The sequence below is a fragment of the Zalophus californianus genome, chromosome 9, assembly GCF_009762305.2.
Source record: "Zalophus californianus isolate mZalCal1 chromosome 9, mZalCal1.pri.v2, whole genome shotgun sequence".
In the NCBI taxonomy this organism is placed as follows: Eukaryota; Metazoa; Chordata; class Mammalia; order Carnivora; family Otariidae; genus Zalophus; species Zalophus californianus.
In genome coordinates, this window is record NC_045603.1 from 86006623 (window position 1) to 86031107 (window position 24485).

A 24485-nucleotide genomic window follows, 5' to 3' on the forward strand; every position below is an offset into this window, starting at 1 on the left:
ATTTCAAGTGGCCTTACTTCATGTCACAATGGCACAGTGTTGTTATAACTCAGGAGACTTTAAGAATTATTCATCATTTTTATTATCTGCATCTCTTCTTAAAGTTGTCTTGAAATCTTCCCTCTCCATCTTTGGTATGCTGTTTCATAGCTAAGTTTCTACCTTTTGTTATTGACTTTAAATCTGTTTAAATTCAATAATATTCTTTTAATTACGTACTTAATGTTTATCATATATATCTATATGTATACGTAGGCATATATACATATAGAGAGAGAACTATAATGGAATTTCAATCTAAAATGAAACCGAAGGATATAAAACAAAAAAATCTCACACGTGTCCTCGGAAAAACAAAGCTCAAGGACAAAGAGACCGATTTCCCGTAAATGACTGATTTTTTCGAAAAGTGATAACATTGGAACTTTCTTAAATGATAGGGAGTTGATCAGGAGTTGCCTCATATCAACCTTGGGAAGTTGTACTTATGGTTTCCAGAAGCATGAACACGGAACGATCCAGATTGGGCTGGTCTCCCAAAATAAGTTGACTTGAGCTTTGTTTGTATGACTGCACTAGTTTTGTCTCCTTGGAGAATTTCAAACCTGGTCTCCATGTGCTTCTGATTTTAACGGACTCTAACTGAACTATCCCCTCTTTACATTCCCTGCCCATAAACACAGCCTACCCCAAACCCTCAAAAGACTCACTGTAGCTTGCTATAGTCTGCACATCCTAAATTACAGTTCCTCTGCTATTCCTGAATAAACTCATCTTTCTGACAATTTTGAGCTAGCCTCAGTTTACCTATTAAGGCTGACAGAACTAAAAAGGAGAGTTACTCATTCAGCATACATCTATTGAGTGCCCACCATGTTCTAGACACCCTTCTGTGTATGAGGCATATATCCAGGGGAATAAAACAAAGATCTCTTCCTTCAGGGAGCTTATAGTCTAGCAGGGGAGGGCAGTAAATAACAGATACAATAAGTAAGGTATATGCTATGAGAGATAGTAGTAAGTAATATGGAAAAAGAAAAAAGGAAACAAGGGTGAGAGATGGGAATATAGGGAAGTTATAGAATTTGCTTTTTTTTAAGTATGGTGGTTAGAGTAGACATATCCAGGTGACATATGAGCAAAGAACTGAAGGAGATGTAGACGGAGGTACATGGATATCTGAGAAAAGAGTTTTCCATACAGAGAAAAAGGACTGTGCAAAGACCCTGAGGTATGCCTGCTGTACTCAAGAAACAGCAAGAAGGCCAGCGTGGCTAAAACAGAATGAATGAGGACAGTAGAATTTAAGTTAGTAATGGCAGAGTGGGATGGGGGTGTGTGAAATCTTGGGGTTTGACAGCCAGACTGATCATTATAAGCCTTTTACTCTAAGTGAGGTAGGGAGCCACTGAAGAGATTGGAGCAGGGAAGTGACTTTATCTGACTTACATTTTTTTTTAAGATTTTATTTATTTATTTGAAAGACAGAGAAAGAGAAAGGGAGCCTGAGTGGGGAGAGGGGCAGAGGAAGAGGGAGAAGCAGACGCCCTGCAGAGCATGGAGTCCAACACGGGGCTCCATTGCTGGACCTCAGGATCATGACCTGAGCCAAAGTCAGATGCTTAACCTACTGCGCCACCCAGACGCCCCTATTTATGTTTTAAAAGGATCACCAAAGCTGCTAGGTTGGAAACAGATTATACACTATGTACATCAACTACCGTATGCTTTTCTTCATTCTGAATGGCAAGAACTTATTTAAGTTTTACCCTTTTTGTGTGTAACATACCATTCCCACATCTTCTCTTTAAAAATGCAACAGAGGTGCCTGGGGCAGTTGGTTAAGCATCTGACTCTTGATTTTGGCCAGGTAATGATCTCTGGGTTGTGAGACCAAGCCGAACACTGGGCTCAGGCCGGGCATGGAGGCTGCTTACGATTCTCTCTCCCCCTCTCCCTCTCTCCCTCCTCCACAACTCCCCCCCCACCACCACCCTCTTCCCCGTTCACTCTCTCTCTCAAAAAAAAAAAAAAAAAAAAGGCAACGGAAAGTGAAGTTTATGGTTTCTGTAATATTTCAAGCTAGTTTTTTTCTTTTTTTTTTGGTTTTGGGTTTTTTTGGGGGGTATCTCCTCTTTATTACCGCTTTGGTCTATATTTGAATTCTTGTTTATAAACACCTAATGGATTTAATTATGCTTGTTACTTCAGTGACTTGTCCAAGATCACACGCTGACAACATTATCAGAACCAGAATTCAAGCCAAGCCTTTTGGCTTCAGATTTTGTACCCTAAATTGCTTCAAATCCTACCACTAATATCTGAAAAGCAATGTTGTTAGTATTGCAAATAACTAAAGTTTCCTACTATTCTCTTAAACATATGAAAGATGAATGGAAAAATTAAGACAACAGGATATTTTCAAGTACAATTTTAAAATAGAATTTTCATCAACATGCTGTTAAAAATCAACCACCAATAATTTAAACTCACAAATAAAGATACCATTAACCAGGTAAATATTGGCAACTGGAAAGAGTAAGCACTATTCTGAAATCTGAACCATGTCCTTTGAAATTTGTTAAAATAAACATGATAATCATCAAAAAGGCAGTCAGTATATTGAGACTGAAAAGTCATTTCCATTGCACATATGTCTCTTTAAAAATCTTTTGAAGTGAGACTTTTTCTGTGTAGTTTCAGCCAAAAGGTGATTTCTTGGAATGTTCAAGTTAATTCATTTCAGCTGTCCCAAAGTCTTACTAAGGTGAAAAAAATATGCCTTTCACACAGTGAAAAATATCATGACTTTGTGCTTATAAACTCAAATCAAAGAGAAAACCCATAAAGTTCTACTCAGCAAGACAAATAAAAGTTCATTTTCTCAAAGTTCAATGTTTTATAAGTTGGAAAGATAAATAGTGACATACTAAGGCTCATGTATTTCTTTTTTGGAAGGTGACTGGAAGAAAAACACATTAGTGAATTTTACTGCAATCTAATTGTTCATTACATCTAATCTTTCTGTTGTGCACTCATATCCAGGACTCTTAGAAAACATTCTGTGGCACAGCTGGTCAAGTTTCACAAGCCCAGCCCCAGCTCTCAGAACTTCCAGAGGAGACAGGTAGGGAGGAATGGTATTTGCTACACTGTCACTGTCAGCTAAAAAACTGACTGCTTGGGCACCTGGGTGCCTCAGTTGGTTAAGCGACTGCCTCCGGATCGAGTCCCGCATTGGGCTCCCTGCTGAGCAGGGAGTCTGCCTCTCCCTCTGACCCTCCTCCCTCTCATGCTCTCTATCATTCTCTCTCTCTCTCAATAAATAAATAAAAATCTTAAAAAAAAAACTGCTTATAGTAACCACTTTTCCTTGGGCTCAAGCTCTCTGTTCAGAGTGTTTGAAGACAGAATCAGTGAATTTGTTATTTTGGCGGGGGCGGGGCACGCTCAGAAACAGCTGAAGGTAAATGAAGGCTAAAAGTATGGATTTCCAATATGGCTATATCTGCATCCAAATCATCGGTCTGATATTTACTCTATGACTTTAGATGAATGGTATATGCTCTTTTAAGCCTCAGTTTCCTCTTCTGAAAAGCAGAGATTAAACAGACTATCTGCAACAGTTACCGAGAAGATCAAGTTGTAGGCTTTGGGGGAGTCTGCGACATATGATCAGATATAAAACAATGTAAAATTGGGGCGCCTGAAGTGGCTCAGTTGTTAAGCGTCTGTCTTCGGCTCAAGTCATGATCCCAGGGTCCTGGGATCAAGCCCCGCATCGGACTCCCTGCTCGACGGGAAGCCTGCTTCTCCCTCTCCCACTCCCCCTGCTTGTACACTCTCTCTCTGTCTGTCAAATAAATAAATAAAATCTTTAAAAATAAATAAATAAATAAAAATAAAAAAATAAAACAATGTAAAATGTTTCTCTTCCTATGAACCACACTCTGCAGTGAAGAAGAAAGAAGGCTTCCCGGCCCTCTGCCACCACTTTTTGGGGTACCATTACAGGAATATTTCCAGGTAAAATCACTCCCTCAGAGACATAGTCTGTAAGGGGTTTCAGAAAGTGAGATACAAAACCTCGCAGGAGGAGCCCTGAGGTGTGAGGCTAAAGTGGACTGGATAAAAATAGCTGTCCTTACACCTGTCTTCAAGATCACCCAGGGGCCCTGGGTGGCACAGTCGGTTAAAGTGTCCAACTCTTGGTGGTGGCTCAGGTTCTAATCTCAAGGTCGAGAGATCGAGCCCCACATCCAGCTCTGTGCTCAGCGTAGACTCTGCTTGAGTTTCTCTCTCCCGTTCCCTCTGCCCCTGCGCCCCCCGCAATGCTCACTCACCCTCTCTAAAATAAGTAAATAAGTCTTTAAAAATATTTAATAAGATCACCTAGCATAAAAGATGTTGCTTAGCACCAAGGAGAAGGAAAAAGAGGAAAAATGGGATCGTTAACTCCTAGTAAAAGTGCAAGTGCTGTCATCCCAGTCCTTGAGGTGTTCATGGTCAGAAGAGAGTCTAGCAGAGGCAACTACATGTTACACAGACTTTGTAATTATTTTGAGCTTCATAATCCATCAATCATTTTAGCAAATTTCTTTTGTAGGTGGCAAGTTGAACTGTCCTTATTTTGAGCCGTGCCTAATTTCCCTACTAGCCCCTTTAAGGCAGAGGGACATTCTTTTCTTCCTGAAGACTAGACTAGTACTTTTTGTACAACTGAGAAACAGAGGAAAAGTCCCCTCTATCTTCTTCCTTCAAACCTTCATGGATCAGGAATTCTCACCTTGAAGCCCCACACTCAGATACTTGTTGAGACATCTGAAGAAAGCCTGTCGCTGATGCACGGAGTAGAAATCAGTATAACATATCATTTCTCTTCTAGTGTTTTTCAGATAAGTGTTAGTGGCTCCAATAAATCTGGGTCTTCAATTCTCACCTAAGTCTTATGTTAGCTTGGTCGTCTTTAGCATCTCTATGGTGCTATTCCATCTATGAAAACACCCCTTAAACATTTTTAAATGAGCTGATAAATATTACTGCATTATCCCCCTTGAGTGGGTATTCTGATAGGTGTTTTATAATAGAACAAATCCATTTTTGGATTTGTAGAGCAATTTTGTATTGAGAACAATATGTTCAAAAATCTTAATTTCTGTGCTTTCTTTCTCCCTCAGGGAAACATTTTCTTTTAAGTGTGGGAAGCCTTGAAAGTAGTCTAGCTTAAGGAAAAAAAATAAAAAAGTCTTATTAAGTAGCAATAGTTCATATTCTGTATTTCTTGTGATACATAAAGGTATTTTCTGCATTAAAACACAGATAACTCTATTTGATATGTTTCTCACAGCAATGGAAGGACATGTATTTCTGCACAATATCTTACTTTTGATAAGACCTAAGCACCATAATATTCAAAAGTTTTAAAGGGGCCTGGGTGGCTCAGCTGGTTAAGTGTCTGACTCTTGATTCTGGCTCAGGTCATGATCTCAGGGTCATGAGATGGAGCTCCAAGCTAGGCTCTGAGCTGGTCGTGTAGCCTGCCTAAAATTCTCTCTCTGCCTCTCCCACTAGCCCCCCCGCCCAAAAAAAAAGCTTTAAAAAATAGTCATTGGAAAAAATTACAAACAATAAATTACTGTTAATAATCAGGCAACTTTCTTCTTTTGAGGGCTTGTATCAGCTTTTCTTTTGCTGAATTCTATAAATTTCAGACGTATTTCTCCAGCTTGCTTGTGTATCCCTGTTCTCTTCCACTTTATCTTTAAAACTACATATTTTAATTGATCAGTATTCCACTCACTTCAAGTTCCAATTTCTTTTGTTAACCCACCACCATGGAATCTACAGAATGTTGGGTACTAACACTTCCTTTCTCCACCCAGTGCCTACCACCAGTGTCAAGCATGGACACAGCTTCAACCAACCAAGGAATTTTTTTTTCCCTACATTTAAAGTCATATGTATGGGGCGCCTGGGTGGCTCAGATGGTTAAGCGTCTGCCTTCAGCTCAGGTCATGATCCCAGGGTCCTGGGATCGAGCCCCGCATTGGGCTCCCGGCTCAGCGGAGAGCCTGCTTCTCCCTCTCCCTCTGCCTCTTTCCCTGCTCATGCCCTCTCTCTCTCTGCCTGCATCTGTGTCTCAAATGAATAAATAAAATCTTAAAAAAAAAAGTCATATGTATGAATGCATTTCTTACCTGACTAAGAATACGGCCACATTTCCTTCCTATTTTTTCCACCAAATCAAAAATTGGAAAATTCCAAGTATTTAGCTGCTCCATAATTGAGTCCAAGTTATCCATGACAAGAGGTTCAGGAGCAAGAATTGGCTTGTCCTATAATGAAGATGAAAATATTTTAAGAACATGCAGTTTTTCTACAAAGCAATTTGTGCTTTGGTAAGTTCAGCTCAACAACTGAGTTTATAAAAATAAATGACTTAAAACCTCAAGGTAAATGAGTGATCTTAAAAAAAAAAAAATCAAGATGAACAAGACATTGATCTCCACGTTAGGAGAAAAGGTCCTCATGCTATTTCATATCACAAATTTTGCATATTAGGTGCCTATTGTTGGTTCATATATGCTACAGAAAAAAAATGGATATTTCTTTCATAAGTTAATGTAATTGCTTTTCCCCTGTTGTGAGGTTCTTAAATAAAGATTCAAGGACTTCAGAACACACTGAAATCATATGTAAGTTTCTCTCTTTATATGTTTATGTAAATTTTTCTGGGAAGATTCCTGGCTTATATTGGACTCTCAAAAGAAACCTGTGAGTGGGGAGGAGTTAATCACTCCCTACTCTACTTGGCCAAATTTATATTATTGCTTCAAAATCAGCATTGATCCTATGGAATGGGATGATAATTGCCACATTTTTCATAGATTTTAATTTAGTTCATGCGATGTATGGTTTCCAAAGAAACATGGACCATGTTAATGTAAAGAGATTTTATAATCGGTCCCAAATGAGGACATTCTTGAGTACCTTTACCAAAAAAATAAATAAAAAATAAAGACAATGAGGACTAGGAAACATACAAATTACTTTATCTGGCGATCTCTTTAAAAGTATAAATGGTAAATCAGATACAAGAAAAATGATAATAGCAGCAATTGATAATTACATGATAGCCAACTATTTTTTAAATTATTTTTTTATTATTATGTTCAATTAGCTAGCATATAATACATCATTAGTTTTTGATGTAGTGTTTCTATTTGCTGCCTCCCTGAAATTAACCTGACTCAAATACATGCTTTTATCCTCTTTAAGCGGATCTCTATAAACCCACAAAGTCCTCCTTAAAGGCTATTTTAATGGGTAGTATGTCAGTATAAACCTAGTTCAATATCATAAGGAAAATAAATATTGGCACACTTTCTCAATGAAGGAGGTGCTAGAGGAAAAAAAAAACAGAAGCCCTGAGACAACTAAGATATTTTATTTTTATTGATTGATATTTATAAAATATTGCTTCGCTGGATGAGATAATTTTCCCTATGCATACCTACACTTTTAGATTCTAGGATTAAGAAGTATCTGTAATCACTTGTGGAGATGAATACTTACATTCTTAATCACTAAATAAGAGAATCATGAAGAGATCAATAAAACTTGGATAAGGAAAAATTATACTGATACATAGGGATATGGTTATAAGGCATGTGTGATCCAAGAGAGACACATCTGTAAATCTAATGATTCAGGGATCTATTTCTAAGTCAATTTCTGTCACAGAAGGCAATTTCTCAAGTAAAGGAATGAGCAAAGTGATATGGAGCTACCAGGAATATCATGGCCTCTGGCGCGTAGGGGCCACAAGCAGAAGCTTTCCTTAGAGGCTCCCTCAGGCACTCAGTCTCATCTTCGTTCTGTACAATATCACTGCTATCACTGTTGTTGTTGGTTTCATAATCAGAGGTAACTTGAGTAGTGTCATCTGCAATGGAAAGAGAACAGATTATGAAACTTGCAAATGGAAACAGGGGTCTCATTTGAGCGAATATTCCTAAAATGCATATGGCATATACCGTGCTTAGGGACATACTGCTTTCATGAGCTTGCTTACACATCAAGAATGCAAGATCGTAAAGTGGGAAAAAAGTACTTTTTTTTAAGATTTTTTTTAAAATTTATTTGAGAGAGACAGAACAAGCAGGGAGAGGGACACAGGGAAAGGGAGAAGCAGGCTCCCTGCTCCCCTGATCCACATGGGGCTTGATCCAGGAACTCCGTGATCATGACCTTAGCTGAAGGCAGATGCTCAACCGACTGAGCCACCCAGGCACCCAGAAAAAGTAGACATTTTTTAACCCAGTGAAATAGACAGGATTATGATCTGTGATTTATATGACATTCAATAATTCCTCAGTAATAATGCTTAGATCAGCAGCAGTTTATACTTTTTAAAAATCCTGTAACTTTGTATTTCTTTTTCCTTTATGCATCTCCCAACACACTAAACCACTGAGTAGCTAAGTCAAGAATGGGCACAAGGGGAGGAGAATTTGAGTTGACACCCAAGTACTAAGTGGTCTGTAGGACATGGCATAATAGCATGTGCTTAAGGGCCTGGGAGATCTTACGTATCCAATCTTGATCCCTCGGAATCTGTGGCTTTCTTTCTTACCTGCCTCTTCCATTGTCTCCCATTTCAGTCAGCACTAAACCATGCTAACTAAAGGCCCAATCAAGCACTATCAATTGTCTGTAGAACATGCTTCTGGGGCAAAGACCTCAAAAGAAGCTTCTCATGGCTGAGTAAGGGCCTGAATGGTTTACTGAGTGAGTGCCATGTGCTGGATGGCACAAAAGCGCTTCATTTGTGCTAACTTATTTAAACCTACACAATCCTACAAGGCAGGTATTATTGCACATCACTGCATTACTCATGTCCTCACGTGCAGAAAGCAAACTGAGGCACAGAAAGGATAAGTAAATTGTTGAAATTTTGCCACATGAATTTGAACTCATGAAATCTGACCCTAGTTCCTATATTCTTTACTGTTGATAAAGTCTAGCTTTTTTTTTTTCCCCGTATGGTTATTGCTAAGATTCCTATGCAATCTTTGCCTTCCCCTAAGTCATAAACCTATCTTCTTTCGGAAGCCTACTGTTTTAGCTTTTACATTTAGGTCTATGCTCCATCACAGAATGATGTTTCATATGGTGTGAAGTAGGGGGTGAAATTCATTTTTTCCAACCCTACTGGAATGCTCTGGCATCGCTGTTGAAAATTCAGAGTAGAGGTGGGTCTAATTTGGGGCTTTCCATTCTATTCCCTTGGTCTATCTGCTGTGCTCAAAGCCTGCACCACACTATCTTGATTACTGCCGCGTAAGTCTTGAAGTCAGGTAATGTATTTCCTCTAACTTTGTTCTCCTTTCTCAGTTGCTTTGGATGTTCTGTGACTGTTGTATGTCCTCATACATTGAGTATCTAATTTTTCTTAAGTTGCTAGTGAATAATGGCTTTTGTTATGTAGCCTATTGCCATCAGGAGCATCTTGTAGGACTTTTCTCATGCAATCTTTCTCACATACGAATGAGACACAGTATGAAAATCTAATTGACAAGTTTCAAACCCAGAATTTGTAGGAAAAAATGAAGAACACTCAAAGGTCATAGTTCTTTGTGAGACCACAAAGGTGATAAAGAAATACTCCCCATATTGTATCAGACTCAGTAGAGTCAAAGAAGATCAGGAACATAAAGAATGGAATATTCTGAGTCTTCAGAATGCTAAAATGTCAGAAAGAATTCTCCTTTTGATTTTTCCTTGCCTATGTTTCTTGACCTTTGTACATTGCCACAGCACACCATTCTTATAGGCAAATAATCAATATTTATTGAGTATGTATCAATAAATGCTGAAGTAGATAATTAAGAATCATTCTCACAAAGCGCTATCACCCTAAAGTCTGTAGTTCAGAGAAGCCAGGGGTTTTCTACCTTGCGAACTTTCAGCACTAACAAAATGAAGTCCCAAGAGTTGCATCAATAAAAATAAAATACTAATTATCATAGTAATGGCAGCAAACATGAACTATTGACAGTGACCCAGATACTATAAGTGCTTTATGGGATTTTTAAAAATTGAAGTATAGTTGACATACATTAGTTTCAGATGTACAACATAGTGATTCAACAATTATATATATTATGCAATATTTCCCACAAGGGTAGTTAACATACAAAGTTATTACAATATTATTGACTATATTCCCTATGCTCTTCCTTTCATCCCCATGACCTATTTATTTTATAACTGTAAGCCTGTACCTCTTAATTCCCTTCCACCTATTTTGCCCATTCACTTCCTCCCCTCCCTTCTGGCAACTGCCTCTGTTACAAGTTGTTTCTGTTTATTTCTTTAGCCTCCACATATAAATGAAATCACAGGGTATTCATCTATCTCTGTCTGACTTATTTCACTCAGCATAATACCCTCTAGGTCCATCCGTGTTGTCGCAAATGGCAAGATCTCATTCTTTTTGATGCCTGGTAGTATTCCATCGTGTATTAGGTGTCTTCCATATCTTGGCCCTCGTAAATAATGCTGCCGTAAACATAGAAGTGCATCTCTCTTTCCGGATTAGTGTTTTTGTTACATGTTTTAAGTCATTTAATTCTTACAACAATCCTGTTTGGGAGGTACTATTATTATGCCCATCTACATACAGATGCAGAAACGGAGACACAGAGATTACAAATTAGTAGGTAGCCCAGTAAGGATAAAACCAGGCTCCGACACCTGTGTTCTTAACCTCTCTCTAATAGTGCCTCAAGAAAAAGCATTTTTCTATGCTTATAGTGATCTAAGCAGGGTATTTTTTCAGTCTGCAATGGAGACCTTCAGAGAGTATCCTAAAATGGATGACCCTCCAGTGTCCAAGATAAAATGACACTTCTATATAGTTCTATATATTGTATAAAATGACATCTAATTTAAAAATACATATATATTTGCGTATAGGTATTTAAAACCATTTTGGACAGCTTTGCATCAAAATCGTACCCATGATGAACTCTTAGGTAGCAGGATTAGGGATGACTTTACTTTCCTTCATTGTCTTTTTACATTTGTCATCTAAAAAATCAGAAGCATATGTTACCTTTTTGATTAGGGGGGGGGTAAAAAAAGTAAAGTGATTTCCATTTTGAGGAACAGAACCCAAAAAATTACCCGTTCTGCTTGGTGTCCGAATGGCTGCACTGCTTCCCTCCAGGGGCCCATCAGCAGGATTCCCTTGAGGATATGGTCTGCCACAGCTGAGAAATATTGGAAGAGCTGTAAGTATATTCTCTCTTTTCAAAAAAATTACAGGCACACACCGTCTATGTACACATGAAGATAGATGATAATCAAACGTTTCCACCTTCCACTTATTTGAAAAGAAAAAAGTTCATTTTGCTTTATGCATAGATGCTGATAGACAGTTTTTTTTTTTAGTGAGAATGTAATCAATAGAAAGGATCAAAAGCTTCACTCAACGCTCATCCTCCTTCACAGTTTAGAGCACATTTGAAACCACTGGCCAAATTTCGTTATATTATTTAGAGAATCCTGGAATAATCTGCTACTGCTCGTAGTGGTGATTTTGGAGGTGCTGAGGCATATTTAGTCAAAAATATCTTCCCCAATGCATTCTCTGTCGACCTGCCCAAAAGCCTCATTATTAGATTTATTTCCATGGCTTAAGACATTTTATGCACAAAGACCCCTTTTGTGCATATGTGGAAATAGAATGACAGCATATTAATTTTCTTTTTTTGCCGCAAAATAAAAATTAATTCCTTTTTCAAGATTGATCAGTCACCTGCTAAGGCCCAAAGGAAATGAACAAAGTAGAGGTACACTGTGACGGAGAGTGAATGGAAGATTGACTGCAGAGAATGCTAGTTGAGAAAAACAGGCCAAGGGGGTATACTGTGAGTAATCGAGAAAAATGAACATACTGGAGAGTCCGAGCTCTTTAACAGAGGACATCAGAGGAGGTAGGACACTTTTGTTTTCTCAACAGTTTTGACTGCTTTATAAATTAAAAAGCAACCCCACAAATGGCCTGGCAAGTTTCTTCTCTCACTTATCTTGTTCAGAGACTCCATGGTTAGATTTCAATTCTGGCTTTTGCTTCTGGGTTCTTTTCTTCTGCCTAATATTACAAAGGGTCTCAGAGGGTTTTTGTTTGTTATTTAGCCACAGAGTACTCACTCTAAAAGGAAAAGAAATGAAATGGTTTATAATTTATTAAATGTCTCATCGCTTTTATTTTCCCTCACTTGTGCTTATATATGTGTTGTAGAGATAAGCATCTGCCAGTTAGAGAATATTTTCATCCTGAGTGAATTTATTTTCAAGCCTTAAACATAAGTGGAGAAGCATCCCATGCAAAATATTTCTAATTATGAGATCCCATCACTCTGATTTAGGGAATCGAAAGAAAATGACAGGACCAAAGGAAAAAGCAAGCAGATACAAATGATGGGCTTACATTCTTGGGTGACACTTGGTAGATGGAGGGTTTATTAGTTTTAAGAATTTTCATTGCAAGATAATACTTAAAAGGAACACTTAAATTAGTAATTCAAATATACTACCTCTTATGCCAAAAAAACAGCTTGTTGCATAGACATTACAGAAGCCAAAAAGACTGGGATTCAACGCCAAACCCTTCGAGTTCAGCAGGGGAAACCACAATAATTAGTCGTGTGTTTCTGGAGCTCTCTGTGCCGACATGGGTGGCTGCCTTGAAGGCAATAATAGAACGTGGTTTGAATTACAGATTTATAAAGCCCAAACAAATAAAAGACACACTACTGGATTTATAAACATTACTGAACAAGTAGGCAGTGAAATTCTCTTGTTTTTCTCCAAAATCTCTTTTACAAAAATCCCATTACATTCTTCCTTCTAAGAGTACAAAAAATAGACTGTGAGGAGGAAAGCTGTGGGAGTGGTAGAGCTTTTCGGAACATCTCTGCTTTCTTTAGGCAACTTATTTCCCACAACTTTGGAGCCCACGGTGGGAGAGTCTCCCTAGAAATGCTGGAAGCAGATGTCCTTGATGTCGATTACTCCACTGAGCTTCATCTTGGCTTGGGATGCATACCACAAAAACATGTTTCCTAAGGATGTTCCACCACACACTTGCTCCATGGGCAATTACTGTGTGTTAACCTAAAAAAATTAGTTCTGTGGTCAGATAAATTCAGAAAATGCTACCTGAGACAAAAATCAAGAGGTTTTCTTTTTGCAGGACTTCTCAGAGCTTTTAATAAAGTGATGTGTGTTATGAATCACTGATCTCAGATCATGCTTTTTGTGTGGGGGGGGAGGGGAAAGACAGGATTAATATTCCACAGGAATTATTTTATTAAAACAGCCCTCATAGAGAGGGTAACAGGATAACTTTGGGATGGTAAAATAACTTTTTAGTCTGGCCCTGGACAAATAAACTAACAAAAATGATTTTCCCTTTTAAAATATTTGTAAAGAGAAAAGAAGTAAAAATAAAGATTAGAAAAAGAAAGAGCCTTCATTTAGAGTTTATGACTAAGTGATTTGAAAATGGTATCTGTGAAGCTTAAAATGGAATATAATAATCAAATCTAGCTCTGTGAACCAGTGCTATTTGTAACTCATTTACTCAAACGGTTATCCTCATTAACCTTAGCCAAGAAACAGCATTTTGTTCAAGGCACTCTCATGACTACACTTAGGGTAAAAACACTTAACTCTTCTAGTTAAAAGAATACTGTAATGCTTTAAAATCAACTCTTCAAGATGAAGCTATTACTAGAGAACAAGAATACGGTAATCAGTTAAGAGGAGGGATTTCCTTCTTTATGACAATGTTGGCAAAATAACTACTCCTGCCATGCGACGCCTTTTTTTCTTATCCTCTGTGAAAAGACATCACTTTCTATTTCCAATTCTATTTAGAAGTGATAGACCAGTACAAACCAATTGCTTAATTGCCTTCAGAGACCCACTTGAGTCTAACCATGGTGCGCCATGTGTTATCTGAACATTTTTATTTATTTACTTAAGATTTTTATTTATTTTTTTAAAGATTTTTTATTATACATTTATTTGACAGAGAGAGACACAGCGAGAGAGGGAACACAAGCAGGGGGAGTGGGAGAGGGAGAAGCAGGGTCCCCGCGGAGCAGGGAGCCCGATGCGGGGCTCGATCCCAGGACCCCGGGATCATGACCTTAGCCGAAGGCAGACGCTTAACCATCTGAGCCACACAGGCACCCCTAAGATTTTTATTTTTAAGTAATCTCTATACCCAGCGTGGGGCTCGAACTCACAACCCTGAGATCGAGAGTTTCATGCTCTTCCAACTGAGCCAGCCAGGCGCCCCTATTCACACATTTTTAAAGTGGGGATTGCAAACTTAAAATATCCTTAAAATGGATATAAAATCCTCCTTGAAGAGCAAGTAAAATATATTCCAACAGAATATGTTAAATTACTTGATATGATTTCTTAATTATTTGCTTTATGCATTCTCCATTAGTAAGCAGAGGAAATATACAACTACGTATTTTTCTATCATCTCTAAAGGTTAGCTGTGTGGGCTCTATGGACTCTAAGCTTTTTATTAACAGGAAACCATGGAAAAAGCAAGTTTCTACTCAAGACAAATCACATTATCCTATACTTACTTTCCTGTCAACTTCTTTGGCAAACCTACCTGTACAGAGCTGTGCAGACTGGTGGTGAGTGCTCCTAAGAGGAACACTAGTCATAGTTTTCGGATGGGTTAAATACCAGTTAACAATGTAAAATCCTTACCTGCTACATATAACAGGTGGAGGGAGGATCTGAGGAGACAGGTCAGGGGCACTCTGAGTACAAGTTAATGCCCTGTGAGAACCTAGGCCTTGTCTGGCAGTCGTGTTGGCAGATTCTGGAAGCCGCACTGCAGAAATTTTGCTGACTGGGCTGTTGGCAGGAGTCCCTTGGGGGGGTGAGGAACAGGGTGATGAAAGAGGTGAAACTTTAGCTAGGGCACCTAGAAAGAAAAAGAGTTTTTAAATCACTGAGTCAAATTTTTTTTTTTTCAAAATCAAAACTGCAACTCTTAAACTTCACCTTGGACCCCCATTTACTCCATCAGGACCACATGAGTACTCAGGCTGGGTGGGGAGTTGGCCCTCTCTGCCCCCATCTGGAGACAAGGTGTACAGTGGGGGGGTGTCTCCACTGCATGAAAGGCGAAGAATGAATCATCACAAAAAAATCAGTGGCAATGCTGGCAAATCCAGTTGAAGCCTTGGCGTCCTGGAGTAACTTCAGGACAGAAGGACATTATTTTTTCCTCCCATTTTTGTTTCTTCTTGTCATTCTGACATAATGATAATAATTAAAACTTCCTCGTGTGCTTGCCTTCTCCTAGGTTGTAGAAATTTTTAGCAGTCACAGGATCTGCTATTGTTTTAAACATTAACTTAGCTGAGTTTGGCAGGTATCCAATAATTAAAACATATAAAGAAGATAGATTTTTGAGAGGCAATTACCTTGAGTAACCATCAACATTTTTGGTGAAACCACCTTATTTGTGTGAAACAGGGCTCTGATCAGAGTCATTTCTGAAGAAAACATTTAAAAATGGAAGACAATCCGCTTCAGATTAAACAATAGGCCTCAAGCCTAAATTTTAAGTGTTGGTATCTGTGCCAAACTGTGTTTATTCTTGATTGTGAAAATTTTACAGAAAACTGGATTAGATTTCAAAGTGCTGATACTCGAGTACAAGGACGAGATCTTTTGAAGTTCCACTCTCCCAAACACAGAGAAGGCAGCCCGCACTTAAAACTGAAGAGAGCTCTATCTTCTGAACAGCCATCTGCCTACTGGTTTTCAGCATTGTAGGGCCCAACAACCTACTGTAAGGCAAATGAAATGAAATCATTCATTGTTTTCTATTTCTCACCACTTGGGGGGAAAATGCAGAGCCGGCAGCTCTCCCATCATCAGATAATATGTGTGGGGAACTGACAGCTGGCTGAGTTTGCTCCCAACGTCCGGTTCTCTCAGAAGTTTTATTTGTTACACCCAAAGATTTTCTGGTCCACTGAAAGGAATATTAAGCTTGCTGAAGGGCTTTTGTAATTTTTCCGTTTCTTGCTGGCACTGTTATTTCTTTTGTTTTGTTATACCAGATGAGAAATCCTGCTCTTCCTCTGATAAGTCTGGAGGTCGGCAGCCCTCCTATTCCTTTGCTCAATATTTGTATTGTTGATTCCCGATGGAAAGATCAATCCCTTGCCTTCATCCGTAAAACAAACTACTCAGACACAGAGAGGTAAAGAACCTTCCCAGGGTCGCAGTGCTAATAAGTAGGAGAATATGGAGTGAGCCCAGCTGTTCTTAATGAAAGTGGCTTTAGCCCATACTGCTCTCAGAGACTGTCCAAGGAGGAAGAAAAATCTATCATCTGCTAGGCAGCATTTGCACTGCACTTGATAATGACACAACTAATGTTTTTCATTTTGATTTCTATTTCTATTGAAAAGATTTAGCTGTTGTACCAAAGATACTGACAAACCTGCACTTGTACATAATGTCTTAAACCAAAACAAAACAAAAAAACAAAACAAAAAACAACTAAAAAAACAAAACAAAAAAAACTCCCACTAAATTCTTAACTCAGAGTTTCCCAAAGAACCTATCATTGTGTGCAACAAAGTGGGTTACAGGCACTCTGTGAAGTACTAATGGTTATACTTTTTTTGAATATTTTATTTGGAAGCTTCAGAATACATTCAATTTTTAATATTATCTCTAATATTTTATAATTAGATTTCATTGTAATTTTACAAAATGAAGGAAATAAAATTTTCATCAAGCTCTAAATCCCTTCCCATTTCTCCACTGCCCTGTAACATTATTGTATTCACATGTATTATTTTACAAATAACACATCAGGCTCTGATGGAAAAAGTTTGGAAAGGGCTAGTTTAATTCAGACTATTTGTTAGATTATGGCCAATTGAGTCTTCAGATAATCTTAGGAAAGCAGTGTAAACATTAAGGAGTGGGCTGAGGGTGCAGCGTTGTATAAAGAAAGTATCTGCACAGAGTAATGATCTGTTTGTTCAACAAATATTGATTGTGTGCCCCCTTCCAGAGACTAAGGATGCTATGGTGACAATAACACATTCCCTGCTGTCATGGAGCTTCCATTCTCTTGGATGAGCCAGAAACTTAAAAAAGAGGTGGAAGAGGAGGAAAAGGAAGGAAAAAGAGAAAGAAGGAGGAGAAGGAAGGATAAAAAGAAAAGATATACAATGGACTATTACTCAGCCATCAGAAAGGATTAATACCTACCATTTGCATCCACATGGATGCAACTGGAAGGTATCATGCTAAGTGAAATAAGTCAATCAGAGAAAGACAATCATCATATGGTTTCACTCATATGAGGAATATAAGAAACAGCACAGAGGATCATAGGGGAAGGGAGGGAAAATTGAATGGGAAGAAATCAGAGAGGGAGCCAAACCATTAGAGACTCTGGACTCCGGGAAACAAACTGAGGGTTGTGGAAGGGGAGGTGGGTGGGGGGATGGGGTAGCTGGGTGATGGGCATTAAAGAGGGCTCGTGATGTGATGAGCACTGGGTGTTATACGCAACTGATGAATTATTGAACTCTGAATATTGAACTCTGAAACTAATGATTTACTACTACTATATGTTGGCTAATTGAATTTAAAAAAAAAGAAAAGAAACCCAGGTATTTATAAGTGTCTAAAGAAAAATAATGTAGAGAATATAGAACAGAGAACAGAAATGCTCTAGGGGTAAAATTTGAACAGAGGCTTGGTGAAATAAGACATTTAGACAAGTACTGGGGGAAGCATGTTCCAGAAAGAAGGACCTACCTGGGAGGTGTCAGAGGGTTAGTCAGGAGGTCAGTGTGGGTGCAGTTTAGCGAAGGGGAAAGAGGGGCAGGGAACGTGGCCAGAGAAGCTGCTGGACAAGGCTGTAGAGGGCCGAGAGGCCAAGGCAAGACTTTAATTGTTGTTTATTTTGAAAAAGAGACTTCTGATAGGCATTGCTTCAGGCAATTCTTTAATTATTTTGATAGCTAATTGTGAATTTTTGAAAGTCTTCTACCACTTTTTTCTTTAATAGATCAAAACCTATGGGAACAGTGCCTACATCTCTCTTATTAATACAACATATTTTCTAAAGACAATTTATGAGAGAAGTGACTTTTTTGTTGCTAATTCTTTGTAGCTGCCAGCTGATAGTCTCAGAGAAATGCAATTCACTCTTAAATATGAATTTAAAAATCCCCTCAATGAGTAGAGTTCTTGGAACTCATGGATTAACTAAATTTAAACAAATAGCAGACCTTAAGACTCCAAATTTACTGCCTGGGATGAAATTTAAAATAAACCTTGTAACGGAGGAAAAGCACTTTGCTTCTGTAGTACTGTTAGTCTACATACTTGGAACACTTTTAACAAGCAAGAGTCTTGGCAACAACTATGAAAAGAGGAATATTTGCTCTCAGTCACCAAGATGGCAACATAGGATGTGCCCGACTTAGCTTTCCCTCATAAGAGCAACGAACAACTACTCAAGAACAAGACACCACCGAGAGAGTCCTGGAACATGGGGGTGAGGCTGAAGCATGCCCCTGCACCACAGAGACCATTACAGACTGCATTAGAAGGGTTACAGAAGAGACCACAAGTTGACCACACTGCCGCACCCCCAGCCAGCACAACACTGCGTGGAGAAGTCTCTCCTGAGCCTCTGAGGATACCCAAGAGTAAAACTAGCACCCCCCACCAAAAAAAATTGTGGGTTGCTTTGTAGGAGCCCCTATTCTGATCTACACCATGGGAATTACAGGGGCATCTGTGAGGTTCCACCACTGGGAATCTGACTGTGATGGATAAAGGGGTAGGAGTTTGCAACAACCAGGACATAGATCTTGGCAGACCAAGTTCATACCTGCAATGCCCAAATAGTAATCTCAACCAGCAGCGTTGCTCATCTGAAGAACCAAGTTGGAGGCACACACTAATCAGTGAACTTGGTGAGTACAGATCTGTCTGATTCAGATTCTTAAGCAAGGAGTTTTGTCAGCCCTATAGCCCAGTATGTTCATACCCAGGCAAGGAGGTAAATCAAAGCCTCACCCACTGTGGAGAGTGTCTCCCAGCTCCATCTGACCAAAAGGATTGGTGACAATTCTCAGAAGCTGTGAGATCCAGTGGTCCTTGAGCCAAGAAGGGGGAGGGCAGCGTGGAACACCCAGAACAAAGCCAGTATGGGGTGTGGAGTGTCCCCATCCTATGTACTGGCAGGGGGATTCATTCAGAGCTAAGGCTGAGGGTAGCTCCTAGCCCCTGTCTACCTGAGAACCTGTTTGGGAAACAGAAAGTAGCTGGAGTGACCCCTCCCCATCCTGCCCAGCAGGGAGCTGAGACATAGCCCCACCCACAGCAGAGTGTCTTTTAGCCCCAACTGACCAACTCCTGGAATCTGTGTGGTCTAGCAGCACTAGAACTGAAAGATGGGCAGGTGATGGCTTTCAGAATAAAGGCCTGTTTGGTAAAGGAGCTTGCGGTGTGGGACAGCTTGAGTTAAGACAACAAACAACCAGCTTTGTTGGCTTTAGAGCTGCTTCTCCTGCTGTGCCCAGGCAGGGAATATAATTTGTAGCCTCACTCATTACCGATACAACCTATAGCCTATCTGACCAGGGAACCTAACCAGAGCACCTGGGAAGCTGAATAACCCATCAATAGCCTTATGTACAATGGCACCTGAACAGAGAGCACAGCCTGTGGGTTCTCCCATCTTCAGAGCAAAACTGATAGCCTCATGGAACTAGAGAATTCAACGCACACTCCAGCCTGATTCAGGTCCCCATACAACAAGCTGCACAGGTCTTGAGTCCCTACCAGGGCAGGGAAACTGATTCCATAACCCTGCTATTACTGAATACAGTCCTGACCATCTGGTAAGCCTGACCAGAGAATCAAGGCACTGCGAAGCCCATCCTACAGTTTCAGTTGGGTAGGGAACCAAGCCAGCAGCCCCATCCAACTGTTCTCAGCCAGTGGCACACCCCCTCACTCCCAACCTTAGAGCTTGAACATTTGCCTCACCCAAAAATAGACACAAGGGTAGGCCCTACCTGCCTAAGGACATCAGGAAGCACGCCTAGAAACAAACTGAGCTGACTGGTGAAGAATTGTCTCCGCAAAGTCTGGAAAAGAAACCTGATCACTCAAATGCGTAGATACCAACATAAGATATCAAAGATCACAAAAACTCAGGTGAATATGACACCACTAAAAGGAACAACACATCTACAGAACGACCAGAAAGCAATGAACAAAATGGCAACAGTAAGTCCCTACCTATCAATAAATGCTTTAAATGTAAACAGATTAAAATCACCTATTAAAAGACACAGAATGGCTGAATGGATAAAAAAAAGAAGATCCAACAACACGCCGTCTTAAAGAGACTCACTTTAGCCTTAAAGACACAATAGACTGAAAGGGAAGAAAAAAGACATTTCAAGGAAATGTTAACCCCAAAAAACAGGAGTAGCAATACTTATATCAGACAAAACAGACTTTAACTAAAAATGGTAAAAAGAACAAAGAATATCTATAATGAGAAAAGGGTCATTGCAGCAAGAAGATATAACAATTATAAATATTTATGCACTCAACATTGGAGCACCTAAACACATAAAGCAAAAACCAACAGAGCTATAAGAAGAAATAAAATGTAATACAGTAATAGCTGGGGACTTTAATACCCCACTGTCCACAACAGATAGAGATCATCCAGAAAGAGAATCAATAAGGAAACAGCAAATTTGCACAACTACTATAGAACAAATGGACCCAACAGACATATATAGAATACTCCACCCAACAATAGCAGAATACACATTCATCTCAAGCACACATAGTCCATTTTCTAGGATAGACCATGTTAGGCCACAAAAAAGTCTTGGCAAATTCAAAAAGATTGAAATCATACCAAGTATCTTCTCTGACCACAATAACACAAACCTAGAAATCAGTAACAAGAGGAAGACTGGAAAATTCACAAACACAGGGAGATTAAACAATAGCTTCCTGAACAATCAATGGATCAAAGAAAAAAAATGAAAAAGAAAATAAAAAAGTTTAAGACAAATGGAAACACAACATAACAGAAATTGTGAGCTACAGCAAACGCAGTCCTGATGGGGAAGTTCATGGCACAAATGCCTACCTTAAGAAAGATTCCGAATAAAAAATTAAATCTACGTCTTAGGAACTAAAGAACAAACTGAACTCAAAGTTAGCAAAACGTGGGAAATAATATAAAGCAGAAACAAATCAAGTAGAGAAAAGGAAAACCATAGAAAAGATTAATCAAATTAAGAGGTGGTTCTCTGAAAAGTTACACGGGTTTTGGTAATGATTTGTTGAATAGGACACCTAAAGCACAAGTAATACAATCAAAACATGAATAAGTGGAGCTACAAACTAAAAAGCTTCTGCACAACAAAAGAAACTATCAATAAAGTGAAAAGACAAACTATGGAATGGGAAAAAATATTTGTGCACCATATATCTGATAAGAGGTCATATCCAAAATATATGAAGAACTCATATAACTCATTAGCAAACAAACAACCCAGTTAAGAAATGGGCAAAGTATCTGAATAAACATTTTACCAAAGGAGATATATGAAAGGTCAATGGGTACATGAAAAGATGCTCAGCATCACTAGTCATCAGGGAAATGCAAATTCAAACCCCGATGAGGTATCACCCATGCCTGTTAGAATGGCCACCATCAAAAGGACAAGAAATAAATGCCGGCATAGGTGTGGAGAAAAAGGAACTCTTGTGCACTGTTGAGAATGTAAACCGGTGCTGCACTTCGGAAAACAGTATGGAGGATCCTTAAAAAATTAAAAATAGAACTACCATAATATCCAGCAATTCTATATCCGGAAATATATCTGAAGGAAATGAAAACACTAACTCAAAAAAAAAAAAAAAAATCTGTGCCCACATGTTCGCTGTAGTGTTATTTACAATAGCCAAGACACAACCTAAGTGTCCATCAACGGATGAATGGATAAATAAGTTGTTTTATATATATATATATATATATACACACACACACACAGTTGTGTATATATATATATACACACACACACATATATATAATTAAATATCATTCAGCCATAAAAAAATAAGGAAATCCTATGCTAATGTAAATGCTAGGTGAAATAAGTAAGAGAAAGACAAATACCATGTGCTCTCACTTACATGTGGAAGCTTTAAAACAAAAACACCAAACTCACAGAAAAAGAGATCAGACTGTGGTTACCAGAGGCAGGGGTAGGGGAAGGGGACTTAGAAGAAAGGAATCAAAAGGCACAAACTTTCAGTTATAAGAAAAATAACTATTAGGGATGTAACGTACAACATGAAGACAACGGCTAACACTGTTGTATGATACACAGGAAAGTCGTTACGAGTGTAAACTGAGTTCTAATCACAAGGAGAACATTTTCTCCTTTCTTTTGTCTTTCTTTTCTTTCTATTTTATCTATAATGAGAAGATGGATGTTGTTTTAACCTATGGTGGTAATAATTTCACAGTATATATAAATCAAACCATCTTGCTGTATGCCTTAAACTTATACAGTGATGTATATCAATTATTTCTCAATAAAACTGGGAGGGGGGAAGCAGGGATATTTTTATACTGTAGGTGAGAAGATAAAGGTCTAAGCATATAAATTCCTTTTTTCCCAAACCAAACCACCGTTTCATCCAGTGTACATTATCTTTAATTTTTTTTAAAACAGAGAGCGTTAGGAATGCTACAGAAAATGGGTACCTATTTATGTTGTTAGTCTTCCAGCAGAGAGAGAGATGTAAGTGCTGAAAATAACCAAATACTCTATTTCTAGAAAGGATACACTACAAATAAAATGATCTCAGATGCAGGAAGAGGATATTCCAGGAAAACAGGAGAAATACCCTTTTTGCAAGTCTTCAAGAACAAATCATATTCTAGGTGTTTTAAATGTAATCATGTATAAAGTTAGAAGGATTAACTTTATGAGCTTTGGAGTCTCATCCAATTTCATGCGGCATATTCACACATTTACACACGTACACACGTGGTGGGGGAGGATTCAAATAAATATGTATTCTCTCAATTTTATTTATTACTTTATATTTTAGTAATTTTAAGAAACTTTAGGAAAAAAGACATAGCTTATGAAATATAAATCTCTGAATGACTCAAACTGCCCTAATGTAAAAATACTTAAAATCAAAGCATTTAGAAATAAAAAAATTAAAAATATAACTTTAAAATTCTAAAATACCAACTCCTTTGAGTAATTCAGTCTTTAATTCCTTGCTTCTGAGAGCATGAGAAAATGTGTCAAAACCCTAGGAACTATGGGCAATTAAAGGGAGATGATAAACAATACTGGAGGAAAATTATCTAAGTGAATCCATCTGTTTTGTTCTGTAAAACTCTCTCAGTTTAATTTTAATTGAACAAGAAAGGAACCAGCATGTCTAATAAATGCATGTCTCTTTTCTATGCCCTCAGTGGACAGCCCTAATATTTTTCCAAAACAGAAAATGTATCTACTGTATGAAGAAGGTAAAAAGAAACACAACCCCCACCCCACACACACACACACAGTGCCATAATTAAAGTTCTCTCTCATTTCAGATTTTCTGTAGGAAACACTCAGTCTAACTTGCAGGTGTAGAGAGATCTGTAATCACTCTAAGAGGATTATAAGAATCTTATAAAAATTAAAAGAATCGGGGAAGGGTCTACTGCAAATGCAGTAAGTATAAACTGGAGGAGTTTTAAAAGCAGAATGACAAAGGCAGCTCTGCACTGTCAGTGGCTCATAATAAAAAGGCAAGATTAAAAATGTAAATTATATTTAAATGTCCTGTTTTTACGCTTTAATCAAAGGACTTCTATGTGATTTTACCCATTTATTTTATATTCGCAATTGCATAATAATTGGGTTTGTTTCAACTATTTAAATTAATGCTGATTGAGCTAGAGGATACACTGTTTCACTTACCTTGTGCAAAGAACAGATTTCATGAGTCCCCTCTGGAAACAGGCCACTTACCTGTGTAAATGTGTACCTGTGTTTATCTTCTATGCTTGCATCCCCCTACCTCTTTTGCCCATCGCTTCTCACTTTCCTCCTCCAACTCCCTTCACACTTTAGGTTCCGCTTCCTTATACTCTTTGCCACATAAAGGGGCTTTCCCTGGCTCCCTTCCACATAGGCATCACAGTCAACTACATCAAACACAGCACAACTACTTAGCCCAATCAGCACGACCACGCCATCACTGCAGGAAAAACAAAGGATTCAAAACAGCAGAGCCCATCGGATCAGGAAGAACTGTAACAGAATTTCAGC

General features: G+C 38.6%; 1 protein-coding gene and 1 non-coding gene across 5 annotated transcripts in view; both read right to left on the reverse strand.

Moving 5' to 3' along the window:
• The window catches only part of PDE3A (phosphodiesterase 3A), a 322232-nt gene that overhangs the window by 34355 nt on the left and 263392 nt on the right, over positions 1–24485 (reverse strand). For 3 of the 4 annotated variants that reach the window (XR_003519766.2, XR_004820283.1, XM_027592722.2), the window contains exons 6-9: positions 14812–15031; positions 11191–11276; positions 7791–7945; positions 6198–6335 (exon numbers count right to left, since the gene is read on the reverse strand). Coding sequence is in view for 2 of the 4 variants with exons in the window: in XM_027592722.2 (XP_027448523.1) it covers positions 6198–6335; positions 7791–7945; positions 11191–11276; positions 14812–15031 (599 nt within the window). In the remaining 2 variants the exon portion in view is untranslated. The remainder of the gene's footprint in view (positions 1–6197; positions 6336–7790; positions 7946–11190; positions 11277–14811; positions 15032–24485) is intronic. The other variant, XM_027592724.2, reaches the window with a different exon arrangement.
• Positions 14300–14372, reverse strand: TRNAE-CUC. Its single transcript has one exon. It is a non-coding gene; the product is annotated as a tRNA-Glu (tRNA).